Below are 22192 nucleotides of genomic sequence, written 5' to 3'. Positions count from 1 at the left end.
CTACATGCCTGACACACTTTTGTAATTTTACAATGGTACTGCGGTAGCATTGTCGCCTCACAGTAAGACGTTGTCCTGTTCGATTCTCAGCTAAAGCGTCTTCTGTGTGGAGACATGCATGAATGGAGGTACCTTCGTTGAAGGTTGTACGTCAGGGCTGGCAACTCCGTACGTAAAAATCTACTGCCAATCATTAGCGGACCGGAGTTCCACTGTGGCGACCCCTAACCGGGAAAATCCGAAAGATGCAGCAACAACAATGCTTTCCGTTAATCCTTTAGTGCATTTCTTGTGGGAGTTGTGTCTTTCATCTTTTCCAGGTTAGGGGTCGCCACAGCGGAACACCAGTCTGCTAATGATTGGCAGTTAATTTTTACGTGCAATTGTTATTTTAGCCTTTTTAATAACTGTGTTCTTATTTCATTTGAAGCACCTTCCCGAAGCAGCTGGTTTAAATCTGTCAAAGTAGGGTTGTAATATTTTTTTTTTTCAAATCTCTCCTTAAACCTTCATGGATGTTTTTTTTTCTTTCAGTTAGAAAACATTTAGACATAGTATGCAAATCAGCATTAGCCACCCCCATTTTTTTAAAAGGTGCCAAAAAATCTTCTGCAGAGCCAATAGCCTCTTGTCCTGCCCTATCATGTGAGTGTTTGTGATGAGCCACAGTAATGTCAAACACTAGCTCTCCTGTTGGAAAGGTAGAAGCTTGTTGAGAATGATAGGAAGAAGAAAGAAGAAACCTTTTTGACTGCAGATGCCTGTTCTAAAGAAGAGGTGATAAGGGGAACTAAGTTGATTTATAACAGTACCATGCGGAACATGTGTTCAAAAATGCAGAGGTCTGAAAAAACAGCATAATCTTGTACAGGGGCCACCCGTACTGGCACATATGGGGTGGGGGTGCAGCAGCTACTGGAGGATTATCATCCTCTTCAAAAGTCTCTGCTTTTTGGCCATGCTTATTTTTTTTCCCATACTTCCAAAACAGGGATCCCCTTTTACTGGTCTGTAATGCCTTCTTAACATCTTTTACCTGTTGCAACAGTTGTGTATTAGCATCCAGTAAACCCCGTTAATACTGACTCTTTTTACTTTTTAGAGCTTCAGTATACCAAGAATAAAATACTGTCATTTGTTCCCCACTTAGTTTTTTTCTCTCTTTTTTTTTTGCAAAATACCTTAAAGTTCATTAATTTATCCCTATCATAAGTTCCATTTATTCCATTTAATGGAAAATACCCCACCAGAACACGTCTTAGTAAGCTATAACCAGTCATGCAAATACTTACAACTTCCTTTAACTATGTTACATAAAATATGCAGGTGTTCCTGTTTCAGGGATTCAATCTTGGTTGCTTATCTTTGTTCCCATTGTTTTCTCTCTCTTTTTTCCTTCGTTTTTAATATATATATATATATATATATATATATATATATATATATATATATATATATATATATACACACACATATATATATTTTTTTTTTTCTTTCTTTCTTTCTTTTAAGACTTACCTTACAGGTCCTGGATCCTGGTAGTTCACAGGAAAGAAAAATAACTTTATCAATCCACACACCATTCAGGGAAGGAAGGGTATGAATTCTGTCATCATGCAGTGGCAGAGGAGAGGTTTTGATCAGCCTTTTCCCACAGCACCCCCCTTGCTTTTGTTGCATCACGAGCTTAAATGTTACAGCTCCAGCATTGCAGTTGGGATCACTGTGTCCAGAACTGACCATTTTTTCGGACCCCCTGAAGGTACTTTCACATAGTCACACCTGGACTTCACTTAACAACTGACACACTTACGTCACAACATGCTGTAGGCTCATAAATTTGAATTAACTCTACTTTTAACTTTTCTGTCTCCCTCTCTCTCTCTGTCCAGACATAACATCACACAACACAGACATTAGTTGTACATTAAAGCAGCACAAAGCAAACATCATGCCTCTTACCTTTTTTTCCTGAGGGTACCGCCCTCGACATATGGCACCACCTTGTGTTAATTTTTTTCTCTCTTTTTTTTTTTGTGTAGTTGCTGTTTAATATATACACATAGACAATAACAACTTGTCCTTAGTTGTGTGGGATCCACCCACTATAACCTTAAGGGTACCGCCCTCAACACAAGGCACCTCCTTGTGTGAAAATAATTGTCTTTTTGTTATGTGCACATAAACTTGTCCTTAGTTCCTGTGAGATCCACCCACTATAACTTTTACATACAAGGAATAAGCAAATTTCTGTCATTCCACAAGGCAGCAGACACCACATAACTAACAGGCAACTCAGTCATTCAACAAACAGGAACCTCATATACTTAAAAAGCAAAGTCAGTCATTCAACAAAACAGTACACATTATATACTAAAAAGCAAGGTCAGTCATTGAACAAAACAGGAAACATTATATACGGAAAAGCAAGGTCAGTCATTGAACAAAACAGTACACAGTTGTTGTATCTTTTGGCTTTTCCTGGTTAGGGGTCGCCACAGCGGAACTCCGGTCCGCTAATGATTGGCAGTAGATTTTTACATACCGGCTTGCCAGGCCTGACGCACAACCTTCAACGAAGGTATGCCCATTCACTCATGTCTCCACACAGAAGACGCTTTAGCTGAGAATCGAGCAGGACAACGTCTTACTGTGAGTGTACTTAAAAACAGTCAGTCATTTAACAACACAATAAACACATTGCCATCATTCCTTTGAACTGCAGTTGAGAGGAAAGAAAGGAAGAAAAATAATCTCTAGCCTATATGTTTGCACACCCTGAATAGTTAAGTGTCTGATCTCTCACCATTTCGTACATAACAGTGTGGAGTTCACAGAACTTTCTGTGCTGGGCCTTTATAATTTATTCCACAGTGTTCCGCAGCAAGATCAAAGTTCAGATTTCAAGCACTGCCTAATGCAGGGTATTGTCATTGTACTTTTTATTATATTTGTGATCATTTTGGGATTTTCTATTCTAAAGGCTGTGATTGTAAGATATTTAACCTCACCTCCACATGAAATACCACTGCATGTACCAATCAATGACAATTCTATTATAACAGAAGATGATTATTATGATGCAGGGGCCATATATGGTATGACACTGATAGTGTCAAAGGGAGGAAATTGTTAGGAGACAAGATCAGCTTTTTAAAATGTATATTCATTTCAGTTTCATTAATGATGTATAATATGATTGTTAAAAAGCAAATATAATTTCATATACAGGGCTGGGGAAAAATACAGCTTCATAAGTTAGAGTTACTGCTTTGTTTCAACTGCATTCCTTTAATATGTTCCAAGGAAAAGTAAGTGTTGTATGAAGCTGAGGCATATTAACTGTTGTAAAAGGAATTTGTTAGCCTGACTTCTCCAGGCTAGGAGTGCATTGTTGCTAGGGAAGGTTTGAAACATCCAAGGTCAGAAAACAAGACCCCTTGAAAGTAGGTGGGTCATGTATAGGAAGGTGTTCATGTGAAGTCTGAGGTGAAAATCACGAGGGATGAGGACATTTGCAAGGTTTTCTAGTTGACACAGTCATTGTAATGTAAGAAAACTGCATGACAAGGTTGATAAGGAAAATGTATAAAAATACAGTTTTTCTGTGTAAAGTTAGACTGATTTACCAACTGCTATGAAGATTGTCTCCCAGCACTATAAGAATAAAATTTCTGTTTGCACATCTTGAAGTGCTGTTCCTGACTGAAGGCATATAAGGTAAATTCTTTATGACTTCAATAATACGGAATACTATATTCATAAAGTAGCGAACTGAGCCAACACGAGAATGGAGAAAGGAAATTTTACAGTAGAGATGACTGCAAGTAAGAGTGCAGAAAATAGGCAAGAGAGGATTGTAATTTATTTGTGAGAACTGATAAAGAAACCAAGCTATTGGAAGCAAATAACTAGAGAGGGAAAGGTAATAATGTGGGATGAGGCCAAGAAGTCGTTTAGACTGCAGGCTAGAAACTGCCTTCCCTGCCAGGGATTGATATTGGAGTCAAAGAAAAAGAGGAAGGGATAGGGGAATCTTAAGTTAGACCTGCTCTGGTGTTTTTTTGTTGAATCTAGAATAGAAGCTGCTGTTAAAAAGGGATAATTACCGGAGCATATAAAATGCTGCATGATAGTTATAAGACTCAAAAAAAGAGGAGAGTGGGAAGACAGACTGGAAAAGCAATTTACAAGAAAACAATGGGAAGACTTATGTATGGCTCCCAAGTATGCAGCAAAGTCCAGAAAGTTTAGGATCTTAGCTTGGAAGTGTTTGCATAGGTATTTTTATACACCAAGCAAACTTCAAAGAATTTTTTTCAGGGAGATGGCAAATGTTAGAGGTATGTTGGAGAAGAAAGAGGTAACTGGGAACATGTTTTGGGAGTGTAATGCGTTTGTAGGTTTTAAAACTTTCGTATGGAGTACTCTATTAGAAATAATGGGTGAGCAAATGGTTGTAACTAAGGATATGATTTTTTGAGCTGGGATATAGGATCTGAATTGCCTTGACATAGGAAGGCCTTAAGTTTAATTCTGTTGGCTGCAAAAAAGCAGTTACTATAATATGGAAATTCATTGTCTGAAATAAATAAATGAACTGGAAGGCAAGGTTTTTTAGAAAAGGGAAGGAGCAAATTACTAAGTTAACTATACCCCCCTGGCTAAATAGGACAACAAAAGCCTTACTAAAAGCCAGAGACAATGCTGGAAGAGCTGGAGAAAGAATAACACTATCCAAGACAGACAAAAATGTCAAGAACTTCGAAATAAGGCCAAAAACCAAACAAAAATAGATAAAAAAATAACTTCCTAGACATCTAAAACAAGCACTTCAGAAACCCCCAAAAGTTCTGGCAGGTTATCAATACCCTTCTAAAACCCGGCAAAACTACCACCCCATCTCCCAAGAACAATTCTGATAATGATAGCATAGCTTCTAAATTCAGCCATCACTTAACTGAATCTATCCTTGCATTATCTACCCAACTATCCAACAATAACTCTAAATTCACCCCAGCTGTAGAACAAACTAACATACCCACCTTTACACTCTCACCTATACCAACCTCCACAGTTAGAAAAAAACTCTCTAAACTAAAACCAGTCACTCTCGCAGCAGATGGTTTACCCACTAATTTTCTAAAATTAGCTGCAGAGTCACTAGCCTACCCTGTCTCAGTTCTTATAAACCACTCTATATACCCCAACTATGGAAAGTGTCATATATTATTCCCCCTTCACAAAGGCGGTAACTCCTATGAACTATCAAACTACCGGCCAATTGCTATCCTATCCCCCCTTTCCCAAGCTTCTGGAGAAATGTATTCACACCCAGGTAATGCACTTCTTAACCTCACATAACCTCCTCTCCCCCACACAGCATGGTTTCCGCCCAAACCATAGTACAACTACTGCTCTACTCTCCTTTACCAATCAGGTTAATCAACTAAGAAACAACAACAACTTCGTATCAGCCATATTCTTAGATCTATCAAAAGCATTTGATATGGTCTCCCATGACCTACTCTTAGACACTTTGTCGACCTTGTCCTTCGCCCCATCCACTACTTTCTGGTTCAAAAACTATCTCTCTGATAGAAAACAATCAGTTAAATGGCAAGGTACACTATCACCTCTTTTACCAACTACTATAGGCGTTCCTCAAGGATCAGTACTGGGTCCTCTACTATTCACCATTTTCACTGACAAACTGCATACCTCAACCCTGCATGCATCACTTATACAATATGCAGATGACACCACACTAATCTGCTCAGCCCCTTCCACAACCACTCTTCAAAAATGTACCCAAGAATCCTTCTGCTCGGTGGAACAATGGATTACTGATATCCAAGTTATTTTAAACCCCAACAAGACCAAACTACTCCTTTTTACCCCCAATAAATCCAAAACCACACCTCCTACCTTAACTATCACCTCCAAAAATGGGACCACAATCTTCCCCTCCCCCCATACTAAGCTGCTTGGGGCTGAAATAGATAAGGATCTAAACTCTGATGTCCATATCTCACAGACCATTACAAAGGTGCGTAAGAAATTAGGAACTTTATACAAATACAAACAGTTCCTATCAGACCAAGCACAAATCTCCCTAGCCCAAACCCACCTCTTGTCTACCCTAATGTATGCATCACCAATCCTAATTCATATCAGGAAAACAGACCTAAACAAACTAGAGTCAAGTTACAATAAAATTGCAAAATTCGCAAATAGCTCCACTTTTAGAAGTCATCACTGTCTTGCCCTAAAACAACTACAGTGGTTAGAACTCCCTCAGCTAATTAGTTATCACCAGCTAGTACTCACCTTCAACATAATAAGGAACCCTCAGAAAACCCCAGCCCTAAACCAACTACTAAACCAATATTCAGCAAATCATCCTCTACGCTCTTCCAACAAAACCCTGCTCTGCATATTCAAAGCCAGTAACACTGCAGGTAAAGGTCTTTTCTCTCACACCATCTCTAAGGAATGAAATAACCTTCCCCAAAATATCTCCTCAGCACCACCCATCTCACTTTTCAAGAAGACACTTAAGTCACACCTCTTGCAATCATGGCTCTGCCCTTGCATCGCATAAATGCTTTCCTGTTCTCCTCCAAATCTTGCCACTCTCATCTCTTCACTGCTTACCTCAGCTAATTTGTAGCACTCAAATACTCCCTTTTTAGGGTCTACTATCCTGCAAACTATTTCTCACACTGTGACATTCTCCCGAATAGCAGCAATTTTTTTGATTGCATCTTTCAATATTTGCTTTGTTCTACCAATATTACTGTGTATATACTAAGCTTGCTTAGATCAAACTAATGTATGATATATCTCCTTGATTGTATATATGCCACTGTACAGAAATTTTTTGTTGTTTGTTGGATTTGTGTTGTTATGGAGCTTTTCTCCCCGGGCCTCTGCTGTAAATGGACCTTGTTCCAGTCGGACTTTCCTGGTAAACAAATGTAAAATAAATAAAAATAAACAAACATAAATATAAATGGAAATTGTGGGAGCAATACATGCAGAATAAAATTCAGGAAGAGAAAAAGGAGTGAGGTTAAGAGAAATCGGGAATTTAGCCATTAAAGAAAGTAAACATATGGAATGTATTGTGTTGTTGTGTCTTTTGGCTTATCCCGGTTAGGGGTCGCCACAGCGGAATTCCGGTCCGCTAATGTTTGGTAGCAGATTTTTACGTGCCGAGTTACCAGCCCTGATGCACAACCTTCAACGAAGGCACGACTATTCGCGCATGCCTCCACACAGAAGACGCTCTAGCTGAGAATCGAATGCGACAACGCTACCGCAGCACCACTACCGCGGGTTATGTAAATGGAAAAAAGTTAATATGGTTTGTTTTCTTTTCTGTTAATGTATATTTAACAGATACAGTAACAGAAACGTAATACATTTAATATGTATATATTAATGTATATTTGCTTTAGCCTTAAGTGATAATTTAATAAAGGCGTTTAAAAAAATAGTAATAATTCTCATGCCATTTGTGTGAGCTGGTCTTGGCCACACTTCTGTAAAAACAAAGTGTGCTACAACTGCAACTGTTGATTTAAAAATAACTACTTGGTGATTGTAAGGTGAAGCATTGATTTTTTATGGGTTTCAGACAAACACACGCACGCGCGCAGAGCCTGTCTCCTTTCTACACAGAAGATTGGATGGCAAAAATGTAGCTATTTTTTTAAAATGTCATTCACTATGTCTTAAAAGTGCAAGTTGTTGTGAAGTGATAACACACTTTGAGACTGGAGCTTCCTTCTATGATCAAACAAGTACAATGTGGACTTCAGGTAAATACTCTTAAAAAAGGAAAGAAAATCTATAATTATTAATTTTGTCTAAGAAGTTCAAAACTGTGAGGCAAAAGAGTAGTATAGTGCCCTGTGAAAGTAAAATTTCTTAATATTGCATTACCATGTTTTCTTTTGCAGTATTTTTTTTATGTTACAAGAACTTGTTTATGATGCAGGTATTGCTTTTGGAAAATGTGTTTATGGAACTGAGGTCCCCTATATAACATTCTAATTTATTGTGGTTAATATGGAAGCCACGTGTCCTCAGATTTATTTGATTTTTTTTGTTGTTGTTTTTTTGTAGGACTACTGGATACTGTTATTTCAGTACTCCTTCATCCTAGTGTTTCAGCTCGATTAGCAGCTGCTTGGTGTCTGCGTTGTATTGCTGTGGCACTTCCCTCATATGCATCAGTACTTCTGGATCGTTGTATTGAACGGATTGGTGCACTCAAGTCTTCTGCAGAAGCAATGACTGGCTACAGCTTTGCTGTTGCAGCCCTCTTGGGAGCAGTTCAGCAGTGCCCATTAGGAATTCCTCATCACAAGGGAAAGGTATACTTTTATTTATGTTTATCAAGTGGAACAGTTCAGTAAACACTGAAAGTAGTTTCAATTTAAAGTCTTTTGTTCAGCATAAATTTTGATAACATAAGGTAAGTAGTTGTGTTAGTAGTTAGTGTATGCACTAAATGACACTGTTTAATGTATGCATTTTGCACAAGATTACTTACAACAAAGTAGCACCTGGCCTTGGGTCTCAAGGAACTCAGTGGGAAAAGGAAGCATGTACTTTGCTTAGTCTCAAGGGTAGAGAGTACATTGGACTAATGACCAAAACATCTAAGTTTAACTGAGCAGTTTTAGGTATTGGGATAATTAATTAGTTGACTTGAAGTGCAAGTCTGTGTGTACTGAAGCAGTACTGAGTATTATAATGCAGCTTGCTGAAACTGACAGTTTCAGCCATTTACTTTTACTTTTGTAGCAGATGAAGCAGATGGGTATTAAGAGAAAAGTTTGGTGTAATTATTGTATCATTAATTTTCTTAAACATAACATTCTTTCACTTAATAAGATAAAGCAAACAAACCAAACCAAATAACACAAACATATAGGCAGCGTAGAAGCAATCCAATAGTAATCCAAGTTTATTGAAATAGGTTAGCGCTTTCGACTGTGACACCAGCCTTCCTCAGACAATCATTACAATAAAATCAGCTTATTATATAGTAAGCCTTGCATACTAATTAAAATCAATTATTCAGTTAAGTTGATTAGATATATTAAAAGACAATTGCATATATTTAAATCCAGTTACTAAAACTATGATTTTATATTATATTAAACATTGCACAATGCCCTATCTATTATAAACTTTTAACTTTAAAATGCTTGTAATAGAAGTGGAATCATTTAAACCTGGGAATTGTGTGGCATCTAAATAAACTTGCCACCAATATTCCCTTGATTCTAAAATTATTTTCCAAGGACCTTTCCTTGGGGTTTGTTGAATTTGTTCTAATACTACAAACTTGAATTTATGTGTTGGATTTTGCTCTATATGTCTATAAAGTGCGTTGGTATGTGAATTTTTGCTGATGTCATGAATATGCTCATATATGCGTTGTTTTAACTTCCGTTCTGTTTTGCCTATATAATAGGCAGAACAGTGTGAGCATATTGCTGCATATATAACGCCCATTGTATTGCAATTAGAATATCCTGGAATAGTAATGTGTATTCCCATTATTGATAACTGGTCTACTTCTAAAATATAATTGCAATATGTACACATATTGCATTTTCTCATTTTACCTTGAGTTTTTTCTACCATTTTAGAACATGCATTGCACTAGTCTTTCAAGTTCCAATCCCTTTTATAAGTAACCAAAGGTTGTGTGCCTAAAATTTTGGTTAAATTTATGTGACCTGTAATGAATGTCCAATTTTTCTGCATAAGCCGAATAATATCTGCAAAATCATTGGTATATGTTGTTATAAAACCTACATTACCGTACTTGTTTGTATTCGGTTGTTCCCTTGTTTGTACTGCATTTGAGGATAATTCCGCTGTCTGTGAGTGTGGATTGGCTATACTACCTTTTGATAATAAAGGTTTGTAAAACCCTATGTTCCTTTTGTACACTACTTCAGTGATAATACTATCTATAAAATGCTTGGGGTAATCCCTGTTTAAAAACATACCACCAATATATTGACATTCTTCCATAAAATTATCTATGTCAGTGACCATCTGAGCTGCACGGACCATTTGTCCCTTTAAAACAGCTTTTTTCACATGATTGGGATGGTTGCTGGTAAAGTGTAAGAACTTGTTAGAATAAGTATTTTTCCTAAATATGCCAGCTTTTAGATAACATTGTGATGCATCTTTGGCTAACAAAACACATCTAAATATGATATCTTGTCATATCCCACTTCATGTGTTTGTTTGTTTGTGTCTTTTGGCTTTTCCCGGTTAGGGGTCGCCACAGCGGAACTCCAGTCCGCTAATGATTGGTAGTGGATTTTTACGTACCAGGTTACCAGCCCTGATGCACAGCCTTCAACGAAGGCACGCCCCATTCACGTATGCCTCCACACAGAAGATGCTCTAGCTGAGAATCGAACGGGACAACGTCTTGCTATGAGGCGACAACGCTACCGCAGCACTACCACTGCAGTAGTGAACTTCAGAAAATCAGTACAATTATTTATAAATTGCATAAATTCATCAATAACCTCTATGGGACCATTCCATATGAAAAAGAAATCATCCAAGAAATGACAATACATTTGTACATGTTCCATATATTGTGACTGAAACAAATATTTATCTTCCCACACGGCCATAACTACATTAGTATACAATGTGCCTACAGGGGAGCCCATTGCTACCCCTTTAATTTGTTTGAAGTAATGACCGTCATGGTATAGATAATTATTGGTTAATACCAATTGCAAAAGATGTGATAGAGTGTTGATGTCATCTTGGGCTGTAACCATTTTTTCTGTAAAAATTCAGTGAACCATTCCAAGCCTATATCTTGAGGTATGCATGTAAAAAGATCCTTAACATCCACTGTAATGAATGTAATATCATGAATGTTGGAAATTTTCAACATGTTAACCTTTGAAAGAAAATCCCAGGAATCACAACAAATATATTGTAATTCAAACACTTTTTCCTTCAATTGCATGTCTATGTACTTTGCCATGAAATATGTTTTGGAACCACCAGCATCCACAATTGGACGCAAAGGTGGATTTTTTAAATCCTTGTGAATTTTGGGAGCTCCAAAAATAATTGGTATTCCGGGATTTTGTACGTGCATATATGCATGGGCCTCTCTAGTTATTTGCCCTTGCATAATCATATCCTCCAGGTAATAATCAATTCTAGCATTGGAAATGATAATTTCATTAATAGAAGCTTCAATATATGCATCTTCATACAATATTTGCAAAATTAACTGATTATAGTCCATTGCATTCATTATTACCAGCCCACCCCCTTTGTCGGGCTGCATAATTCGTAAATCACCTCTTTGCTTTAAATCATTTAACATATTTTGTTGTTGCTTAGAAGTATTACTTTCATAGTATGTTGCTTTTTGCTGCAATTGGTATCTAAAATCTAAATCACACATCTCTTCAAATAACTTTATCTTGGGATGTAAAACAGGATTAAAGCTACTAGGAATGTGTAATGGATTATTTTGTGTTGCTGCAGCATCCTGAAATATTACAGCTAAATTCATTTTTCTGGTAAATAACTTCAATTCTGGTATTAAGTCAGTAATTTTTGCCCCCCTCTTTGGTATGAATGTACATCCTTTACTGACAATATTGGCATGTTCAACATTCAGGGCTACGGCACTATAGTTATAAATTTTGTAATCTCCCGTGGCATTAGTTACTAGCTGGTAGGTACTATACAAAGTTTGTTCACTTACCAAGTCCAGTTGTAATTGTTCCTTGAACGTGAGCCCGTTCTCTACCTCCTCCATGTATATCTTGAATTCCCCCTTGCTGGATAATTGTCCTTGTTGCATAACCACTCCGATCTGCGAAGGGTAGCTTCCTCTAAAGGGGTTGGTTGTTGATTTGTTGCTGTCGCTTCATCGTTGGTTTGTCTACCATTATTGTTTGAGGAAACAGCTCCCTCTCCTCGCTGTTCAGTATGACACTGGCCACGTGGTGGTTTTGGATAGGCTATTCCGTTGGAATAATCCAACTGATCTGTTTGCAGTTTGCAGGCTTTCCTGTATGAAACCAATTTACTATGATTATCTATCTGTATAAAAACTTCGCAATATTGATTTTGGCAGGCTGTGTAAGCTTTGTTTTGTATTATTTTAGCATCAAGTGTTGCTATTTGTGTATTTAGTTCATCCAACTTGTATCCGTTATGTTTAATTAAAATGTCTAACAATTCACACACCTGCCGATCGAAAAGTTGCAGGAGTTCCTTATGCAATACAGTATTTTCATCAAGCCCCGTTGGATACTTCCAATACCTTAACCCCTTAGGAACTTGTTGTCGCTTGATTGTCTAACAATTCACACACCTGCCGATCGAAAAGTTGCAGGAGTTCCTTATGCAATACAGTATTTTCATCAAGCCCTGTTGGATACTTCCAATACCTTAACCCCTTAGGAACTTGTTGTCGCTTGATACACTCTTTAAAGTAGACATTTTCATGCAATAAACTTGGATTACTATTGGATTGCTTCTACGCTGCCTATCTGTTTGTGTTATTCTTTCACTTAAACATGATACTGTTTGTATGATGTTTACATTTTTTTTTTTGTTTTAGTCTTATTATTTTAGTTTCTAGTGCATTTTCAGGCATTTATTTACTGTGTAAGGAAGAAAAGGAAAATGTGCTTAAAATTTCTAGACATTGAATTTATGAATTTCTATTGTACCAATTTCCATATTGTTTCATGGCCGAAAATGCTTTCAAACAAAGGAGAGGAAAGAAGTAGGAAAATATGCTATAAAAAGCAGTGGATACCCTAAAAATATGACCTTAAAGTTAGGTTTTAGGTGGATTTTCCATTGCTTTCCAAACTGAAATTTAGTTGTCTAATTGTTATATTTTGACACAGTTGTGTGTGCATGGAATTTGTGCTGGATAATTGGGGCTACGGTGTGCAATAATATAGTTTTTGTTTTGTATGTTAATTTGTTTGTGCTCATGTATCCAGTGTGGTACTTCATCAGGGCCAGACACTGAAAAAAAGAAATGCTTGAATGCATGATATTATGCTTTAGCCAGCTTCTAGCTGCACTAATAGTTTCTGTCAAAATATACTGGGTTGGGCACTAATCCCAGATTTTCATTCCCACCTCCACCCATGAGCAGGATCACTAGATATTATGTAAGATTTTATCAAAACACGTGGAAATATTTTGGAAAAAATTTCAGGCTTCAGTACCTAGCGCTGCTGCTTTCCAGTAGCTTTTTATGTTATGTACTGTAGCTTGTATTATTTGCTTAGGTTACTAGACAGATGGGCTGCTATATATAAATGCCTTTATTATGAGCTTTTCTAAAAGGCAGTGCAGACTAAAGTTGGCATAGTATCTCCTTGGGGCCTCTAACGTCACAGACAGTGTAACACATGCATATTAAGCAGTGTGGGTACTCCATCATGAACAGATTATAGTGGTTGACTAATTACCTGTGCTTGTTTTGCTGAAAAATTAGTTTATAAATTAGTTAGTGAGTTGATGCCCTCCTCCCACAATACATTTAGCATGAAAATGTAATTCCAGTACCCCTTAAATGCAAAGACAATAAATTGCCAAAAATGTTATAAGGGCACTTTTTTCATGAAAATGGTCACAAATAAACAGGTTGCTATGCGTTTCTTTCAGGAGTGTAACCATTTTTCCCTGTTGTATGCTAAGGACTAATACTACTGTTTCCCCCCCAAGTCATCCATATTCCCCCTAATCATCCATGCTGCCCCAGGTTGATTGTCCATCTCTAAGTTAGTACATGCTTACCAAATACAAAAGCAATTGACCTGTGGTTATGTACTGGCCTGTAACACCTTACTGTCATAAAACTTCCTAGGTAGGGTTTTATAACACTGCTACAGTTAAATAAATTGCTTACCTTCCACAGCTTTTAGTAAGGGTTCTGTGCTGTGATATACCTAACCTATGTATCACAGTCAGTCCCACAGATGTCCACCCTTAACTGCCATATACTAGCAGAATTGCACTGTGACAGACCTCTGTACTACATCAAGGTAGCCAGCCCATAGAAATCCACTTACACCAAAGATTACCCACAGCCACATAGCGCAACTCATTAGCAGACTAGCAGAGTTTTTGGTGCTTTGATTTTGATTCATGTAATACTTTTATCATCCTAAGCCATTCAGAACAGACAGTCACCTTCCAGTGTTATTTAAAACACTAACGATGTCAACTATTCACAACAAAAAACCCTGTTCCAGTATAAGCAGAAACACAACAAAGTAAACCATTCTCAGCGAACAGCCTCTTAACAGTCTAAGGTAAAACGCATATATACCACCTGAAAAACCTCATGCACAAAACTTTTTACTGATTATCCATAACTAACAAATGCAAATTTGTCTGACATCAACTGCTAGCCAGGAATCAGAGTGGGTTGTAATCATTACCTTCAGCTTGGGGCACCGCATCCTTTCTGGATCCTAAATCCAAAACTGAAGCACTTCCCAGGTACAACACATTTGCCAATGATTAAGATAAGGGCTGAGTTCTTTGGTGCTCAGGTTTTGATTAACTCAGTAGTGCTAGTTACTCAGTGTTACTCAGACTCCACAATGACCCAGCAGAACTCTTGACTGTGTTTGTAAATCAACAATGCAAACTACATTTCTGGCTAGGCTGTCTTCTCTTCTGACAAAACCAATGGTTCCACTGTGGAGCACAAACTGAGCAGGTGGAGCCCCATGTTTATTCCGATGAAACACTGAGACATGTTGAATTGTTACATGTTTTATAGGAAGTATTACATGACTGTCTAAATATGATTCCATACCTAGTGTCTTTATAGCATTGCATTAGAAATGCAATAGTATTGACAAGACAACTGTGGATGGTACCTTGCAGTGTTTATGACCTCATAAATGGTGCTCCCCTGCTAAGTGTTCTTGAAAAGATTTTGTCTCTTCCTTTTTTGTTTGACACTGGAGGTAATTTTTTTGCGTTTTTTGTAGTGTAACAGCTGTGAACCCATGTTAGATGTCAAAATGTGTCTCTGCAGTCCACAATAGCATCGTCTTTTTTAAACACCTTTATTGAATTATGACTTGTGACATAAGCAAAGTTACATTTATATAAAAGTAATCAAGCCATATTAACAAGTTCACATTTACAATCATTACACATTAGACATATTGTTCAATACCATATAATTAAAGCAACATTACATAAATTATTTAGTTCTTGCCTCCTCGTAAACTTTATTCCTCATTCAAAGATTTTTTCTGAATGCATTGTTCCCAAAATGTAATTTACTCCTTCCATTTTCTAAAGATCCCACTTCGTGTTCTTTTGTCTCTATTATAATATTCACTACTATAATATACTATATATATAATATAATATATAATATACTATAATATAATATAATATACAGTACTATAATATTCAGTATGGCTGGTTTAGACAATGATTTCCTTTTTTTTTTTTTTTTTTTTTTTAAGCAATTGCTTTGGTAGCCACCAGAGTTAAAGTTAACAAGGCCTTACTAAGGCTAGGCAATTCATATCCTGTAATCCAGCTTAAAAAACTCCAATGCCCTGGATCAACTTATCCACACCCCCACCAGGGGCAACAATATCCTAGACCTAGTCATTACCAATATGAGTGACCAGTGTTCCACACCTGAAGTCAACTCCTCGTTGGTCCGATCCGACCATAAGCTAATCACCCTTGATATCCATATCCCGCCTCCACCTCCATTAAGGAAACCACGGTAAAATATTTCTCCAAAACCAACTTTATGCTTAAGACAGAAGTGGTGAATTTCATGACACCCATGCAGATGGACAATATAGTTACAACTGCTGCATCCTACACAGATGCACTCTGTAAGCACTTACACAAGTGCATGGATCGTGCTATCCCAGAAAGAACCAAGACGCTGTCCTCAAAAAAAAGGAAGCCAATCTGGTGGTCCCCTGCCATAAACAAACTGTACAACAGAAGGAAGAAAGTGTTGCAAAAGAGAGTAAAATCCCATAAGTAGTGGAGCTCGCTGGTCAGCCTCAGTAAGAAGCCGAGATCCCTTATAAGATCCTCCAAAGCTAGCTATGAAAACAAAATCGCCACTAATTCTAAGGACAACCACAAAGCATTCTATAAATATGTCAAGAATCTCGATGGCAACACCCAGATATTCTCTGAGTTACAGCACAACTGCATGAAAATTACAGAACCAACTGATATTGCCAACATCCTAGCAGATAGGTTCAGTGCTAACTTTACCCCTCCCCTCACCCCCTAAAGGGCACATATCTGTACAGGACGAATGCAGAGTCCCTGTAATCACAACTATGTAGGTAAAAGATGCACTCTCTAAAGCCAAAAACACAGCATCCATGGGACCGGACAAAATCCCAGGCTGTGTTTTACAAGAACTTCAGAACGAATTGGCTCCCCATTTAAGCACCATGTTCAGTAATAGCCTCGCATCTGGCTTTGTGTCCACTGAATGGCGCACAGCAACAGTTATCCCACTCCACAACAGGGGAGCCACCACTGATCCCGGGAACTATTGACCTATTAGCCTGACGAGCCTGGTCTGCAAGGCCATGGAACGTATCATCATGGAACTCATAAACAAAGACATTGGTAACCTCCAAACTCTGGATCCCACCCAAACTCTGGATCCCACCCAGTTCGTGTTTGTGAAAGGCAGATCATGCTTCCTGAACCTGATCGACTTCTTTGAGGCAGTCACCAAAGCCGCAGATGAGGGTAAGGTGGTTCACGCAGCCTATCTTGACCTCACCAAGGCTTTCGACACCATCCCACATTCTGGAATTATAGCTAAACTCACTAAACTAGGTATAAATCCATACGTCACAAGATGAGTTGCCAACTGGCTCACTGACAGAACCCACACTGTAAATGTTGCATACTCCAAATCTGATCTCAAAGCAGTGACAAGTGGGGTACCACAGGGTTCTGTCTTGGGACCTCTCCTGTTTGGTATCTACTTCTCTGAAATACAGGCTAACACAGAAGGCTTCTGCAGATGACTGCAAACTAGGAGCCATAGTCAAGTCTCCAAATGACGTAGACATCCTACAGAAGGGCCTCGCTGAGACAGATGCCTGGTGTCAGAGCCATGGCCTCAAGCTCAATGCCAAAAAGTGCAGCGTCATCCCCTTTGGTAAAAACTCTGTACCCATGAACTACCACATAGGCAGCAATCTACTTAACACCGAATGTGTGATGAGACCTTGGGACCCAGGTGGACAGTAGTCTCTCCTTTGATAGTCATATCGCCACAGTAGTCAGGAAGTCCTTCTACGTGGCACACCTCATCATAAAAGGGTTCTCATCCAGGAAAAAAGAGGTAATTGTTTCCCTCTACCCGACACTCATTAGACCCATTATAGAGTACAACGCCCCTTTTGGAATGTACCTCGCAAGACATCTGCAGCAGCTGGAAAGGCCACAGAAATACCTCACAAAGAGGATTACTGGCCTCAAACAAATGCCCTACACTGACCGCCTCAAAAACTCCAGCTTTACTCCATAGCATATCACCTACTCCGAGGTGATCTCTGCCTAACATTTAAAGCTATGGCACACCAAGAGCTGTTGGACATGCTACACCTAAAGAAATCCCAATCCCTCTGAGCTACATGCTCTAGGGACCTAAACCTTGTCACCACAATAAACAGGACATGCTGGAGGGATAGATTCCTGTCCCCGAGACTTCCCATACTCTGGAACAGGCTACCCATCTATGTCAATCAAAGTTCTTCATTAGCACTCTTCAAGAAAAATCTTGATGAGTGGATGGGAAATATGAAATACACCCCGGGGGTCACTTCTGTGTCTCTGCTCGACAGTGGCACAGGAAAATAACTTTTTTGGGTGGCGTAAGCCAGGGAACCTTTTGGCTAGGCTTACATAGGCCCTTGGGCTGATAGCCTAGTACCTACCTATGAACCTATGAAAACAAAATCCTTAATTAAACTCATTTGCTCACCCAGTATTCTTGGCAAAATACTCTGTAGGGAATTTTTAAAGTCAGACAGCTCATTACACTCTGAGAACATTTGCTCCCAGATACGTGTTTCTTCCCCATTACACCTCCAGCATTTGCCATTTATCTGAGAAAAAATTCTTTGGAGTCTGATTGGGGTATAAACACAAACACTTCTAGGCAAAAATGCTAAATCTTTTAGATTTTGTTGCATATTTGGGAGCCATACATATGTCCTCCCATTATTTATTTGTAAATTGCTTATCTTATCTATTTTCCCAACCATTTCTGCTTCCTCTAATTGCTTCCTATAGTTATCATGTAATATTTTGTATGCCTTATCCCTTTTTTGACAGCAGCTTCTGTACTCGATTCAGTTTAAAACTCAACCAGTGCAAGGCTTTCATTTCGGATTCCCCTTTCCCTTTCTTTTCATCTATACTCTTGATGTCAGTCCCTCATAAGGAAGGCAATCACTAGCTTGCAATCCAGATGTCTTCTTCGCCTCTTCCCATTCTGTTACCTTTTCCTCTCTAATTATTTGTTCCCAATACCGTGGTTCCTTTGCCAGTTTCCTCCAAGAAATTCCAGCCCCCTTTTGCCTATTCTTTGTACCCCTAATTGCAGTCATCCCTACTGGCAGAATCTCCTTTCTCCATTCCCTAATTGGTTTAGTTCATATTATACTTTCTGCTATTTTATGAATATAGTCCTCTCTATGACTGCTTACACTCCTTAAGGATCTGCGACCATGGTGACTTCAAAGATGGCTACACACTGATAAACAGCATAACTTCAGCTGTTCCAGTGTGAAAACAGAAACTAAGAAAAAGGAGTGCCATTATTTTTTTTTTTTTTTTTTGTAGAATTCAGTCAATGGCTAGTAAATACACTACCAGGATGCTATCAAAGATGAAAATTGGAAAAAATGAAAGAAAATCAACTGGAAAAGGTGAAGAGAGAAGACTGTGTGGGAAGGGTTCTGCAGCTGTTTAGCAAAAAGCATTTCAAGCTTCAGCTTTGATTCAAGAGATGGCTTCCAATAATTCAGAGGAAAAAATAAATCAAACTCATGGGTGATTAAAATAAATAAAACATTGAAGAGCTGTATCAGTTCAAATAAAACACTGGAAAAAATAGAAGAGGCTTTCACTAACCATTTAGATGAACTGATAAAAATCCAAAAATCAGAGAAAGACATGAAGAAAAAAGCTGGCTGATTATGAGCTTTCTCAAAAAGAGCTGTTTAAAAAAAATACAGTTAGAACATACAGAGAAAACCTGTGATTTTCTGCTTTATCACAGGAACTTTATTAATTCTCTGAAAACACAAATAAACAACTGGACTGTTGTTCCATGGCAGGATTTCTTAATTGGAAAGGCACATTGAATGTATTCTCCAAACCTTTCCATAAGAAAGCAGTCAAGACCAATATTAGTAAAGATGCAATTATACCAGCAGAAAGAGTTGATTTTGCCAAAGTGTATACAAACACTCTGCTCTCTCCAATTTTTAATACTTTGTCCTTCTGCACAATTTTGGCAGAATCAACTCTTTCTTCTGGTATAATTGCATCTTTACTAATATTGGTCTTGAAGAAGACCAGCAACTCTGAAATTAGTGAATAAATGGAAGAGTATACAGCATCTTAACACATTTGTGAAATGTGGTTCTACAAGGAAAAAGTAGCTGAATAACTTTGTTAAACTTGTGGGTGGCTTGTAAAGCATATACCCCACTTTATATCATTTATGTTTAGAATAGAGGAAACTAACAGTAAGTAAAACAATGTTTATTTGCATTAGTATTTGTATAAAGCATTTCATGGCATAAACTGCATGTTATAAACAGTAAACCAATTTTATTTAGTGTATAGTCAGGGGGTGTTTTAAATGTGGGAGTCTTTTCAACGACTGTTGCATGTATTAGATATTAAAGTAAACGAGTGCTTTTTTAGGGGTAAGAAATATGGGTTTTATAATATAACGAGAAAAAGGCTGGGAAAATCAAGTTAAATGTTCATATGTTGTGATCACGGGCTTTTGAGGTGGGTTGTAAAAGCGCACTGATTATATTGTATGTATAATTAGAATATTTTCTCTTTTTATTTTACAAGGGCGAATGTCTAGATTCCTGCCTTTAGCTGTAAATGGCTGTTTTTGTAAGCATGTAGGTTTTAAAAATAACACAAAATAATGAAAGCCATGAAAATGCTATGCTTTCTACAACTGCAGCGATATTAACTTACTTGTTTTCTACTGGCCAATTTTCAGTGGATTGGAGATGTCTGCAGCTGAGGGCAATGATGCATTCATTTCTTTGTGAAAATTAGAAAGCCGTATTGCTGAGTACATTTCCATGGAGACAAGGTGTCTGCAGGTGCAAGCAGTTAATCTTGAGAATTTTGAGTATTCTTTGCTGAAGGAAATGCAGAATTTAAAGGTACAGTTGCAGTACAGAGCTGTTGGCAAGGGCAGAATATTTTAAAGGCATGTATTTATATTCCACTGAAAACTGCTTTTGTGGAGTTTAAGAACATTTTTGGGAGAAGTAAACCGCTTTAAACAGGAAATATTATTTATAGGTGGGGAATGGAATTTGATTTGCAATAGTGAGAAGAATATTTCAATGGAATATAGAAGGGACAATATAACAAAAGAGAGTAGATTTCCGAAGAAAGTTGCGAAAATGTTTGGTATGGAAGATATGAATTTAATATTATGAAATTGGATGGAATTTACATATTATTCTCCAAGGTATAATCACTGGGCTAGACTAGGTAGAAATTGTATTTCACAGGAACATGTTCATTTACTTGAGAGGTTCGTGACACATCCAATAACTATTTCTAATTGTGCACCAATAAAAACTAAGACACTAGAGCTTTACCACCTACCTGTTAAAAAGAGAGGAATTTAAGGAATGGGTAGTGGAAATTATTCAGGCATTATTGGGGAAGATAGCAATACCTTCAGAAGTTATAGCAAGTGACTGGGATAAAATAAAAATAGAGTTTAAAATAGGGTTGAAATAAAAGAGAAAGATACATGGTTAAGAAACAAAATTATTAGAGGGGCTGACAAAGGTTAAAGTATTACAGAGTAAGGGAAGTCTCTCAGAACAAGAGGAGGAGCAAATTCAGAGTGCTAAAGAGAAAATAAAGGAGTAGCTGATAATATACATGAGTTTAAAAAGATTGCAGTTAAGCAGCTATTTTTGACAGCAACTCCAGAGCACAAAAATGTTTAGTACAATGACTTAGGTATCAGATCATTGAAAGGGTTGTTGCCAAACTTCAGGAATGTATAACAAGAAAAATAACGACAGATTCTGTAGAGGCTTTAGAGATATTCAGAAATTTTATGAAGAATATTATAAAGTAGAGACGTGGAAATCAACAGAGCACAAATAGAAATATTTATTGAAGACTTTCTTTTGCCAGGGTTAAGAGGTAGATGAAGCTGATGAGCTAACAGTTAAGATAGGAGGTGATAAGTTAAAAACAGTGATGTATAATCAATCTTCAGGAAAGTCTCCAGAAACAGAAGGTATTCCTGAGGAAGTTTGGAAATAAATGAGGAAGATAGTGATAAAGATGAGGAAGATTTTGTTTAACAGTATTTTAAAAGGTGGGTGAGCAGCAATATCTTGGAAGAAAACTCTGGTGGCTGTGTTACCTAAAGATGGCAAAGGCCCTTCAGACCCAGCTTCACATAGACCCGTTTCAATTTTAAACTATGTCTATACTAGCTAAAAGAATGACAAAGATGCTGCTAAACTGGATAGATAAGGTTCACATCGTTTTGTGGAAGGGAGGCAAACAGTAGACAACATTATTATACAGTGATGATCGAGAGGGAAGCAGAATGTAAGAAAATACCTCTGTTGGTGTTGAGTCTTGACACAGAGACAGCATTTAACAGAGTAAGCTGGGAGTTGGGCAATGGAATCATTTGCATTCCTTGATAAATTAATAAGATTAACTAGAAGGTTATATGAAGGATCGGAGGCAAGAAATAAAGTGAGAGGGTTCCTCTCAGATTAGCTGAGTTTGAACAGAGGGTTAGGCAGGGGTCCTGTTTATTTGCTTTATATTTAGAGACATTGGCAAAGAAAAGAAAAGA

At 37.7% G+C, this 22192-nt stretch overlaps 1 protein-coding gene across 2 annotated transcripts in view; it reads left to right on the top strand.

Annotated features, from left to right (window-relative positions):
* The window catches only part of HEATR5A (HEAT repeat containing 5A), a 2570019-nt gene that overhangs the window by 600941 nt on the left and 1946886 nt on the right, over positions 1-22192 (top strand). For both annotated transcript variants that reach the window (XM_044073826.1, XM_044073825.1), the window contains exon 9: positions 8134-8384. In XM_044073826.1, the coding sequence (XP_043929761.1) occupies positions 8134-8384 (251 nt within the window). The remainder of the gene's footprint in view (positions 1-8133; positions 8385-22192) is intronic.

Source organism: Protopterus annectens, chromosome 6.part0, assembly GCF_019279795.1.
Source record: "Protopterus annectens isolate FY-2018-M chromosome 6.part0, PAN1.0, whole genome shotgun sequence".
Classification (NCBI taxonomy): Eukaryota; Metazoa; Chordata; order Ceratodontiformes; family Protopteridae; genus Protopterus; species Protopterus annectens.
This window is presented reverse-complemented; position numbering and strand designations above follow the sequence as displayed.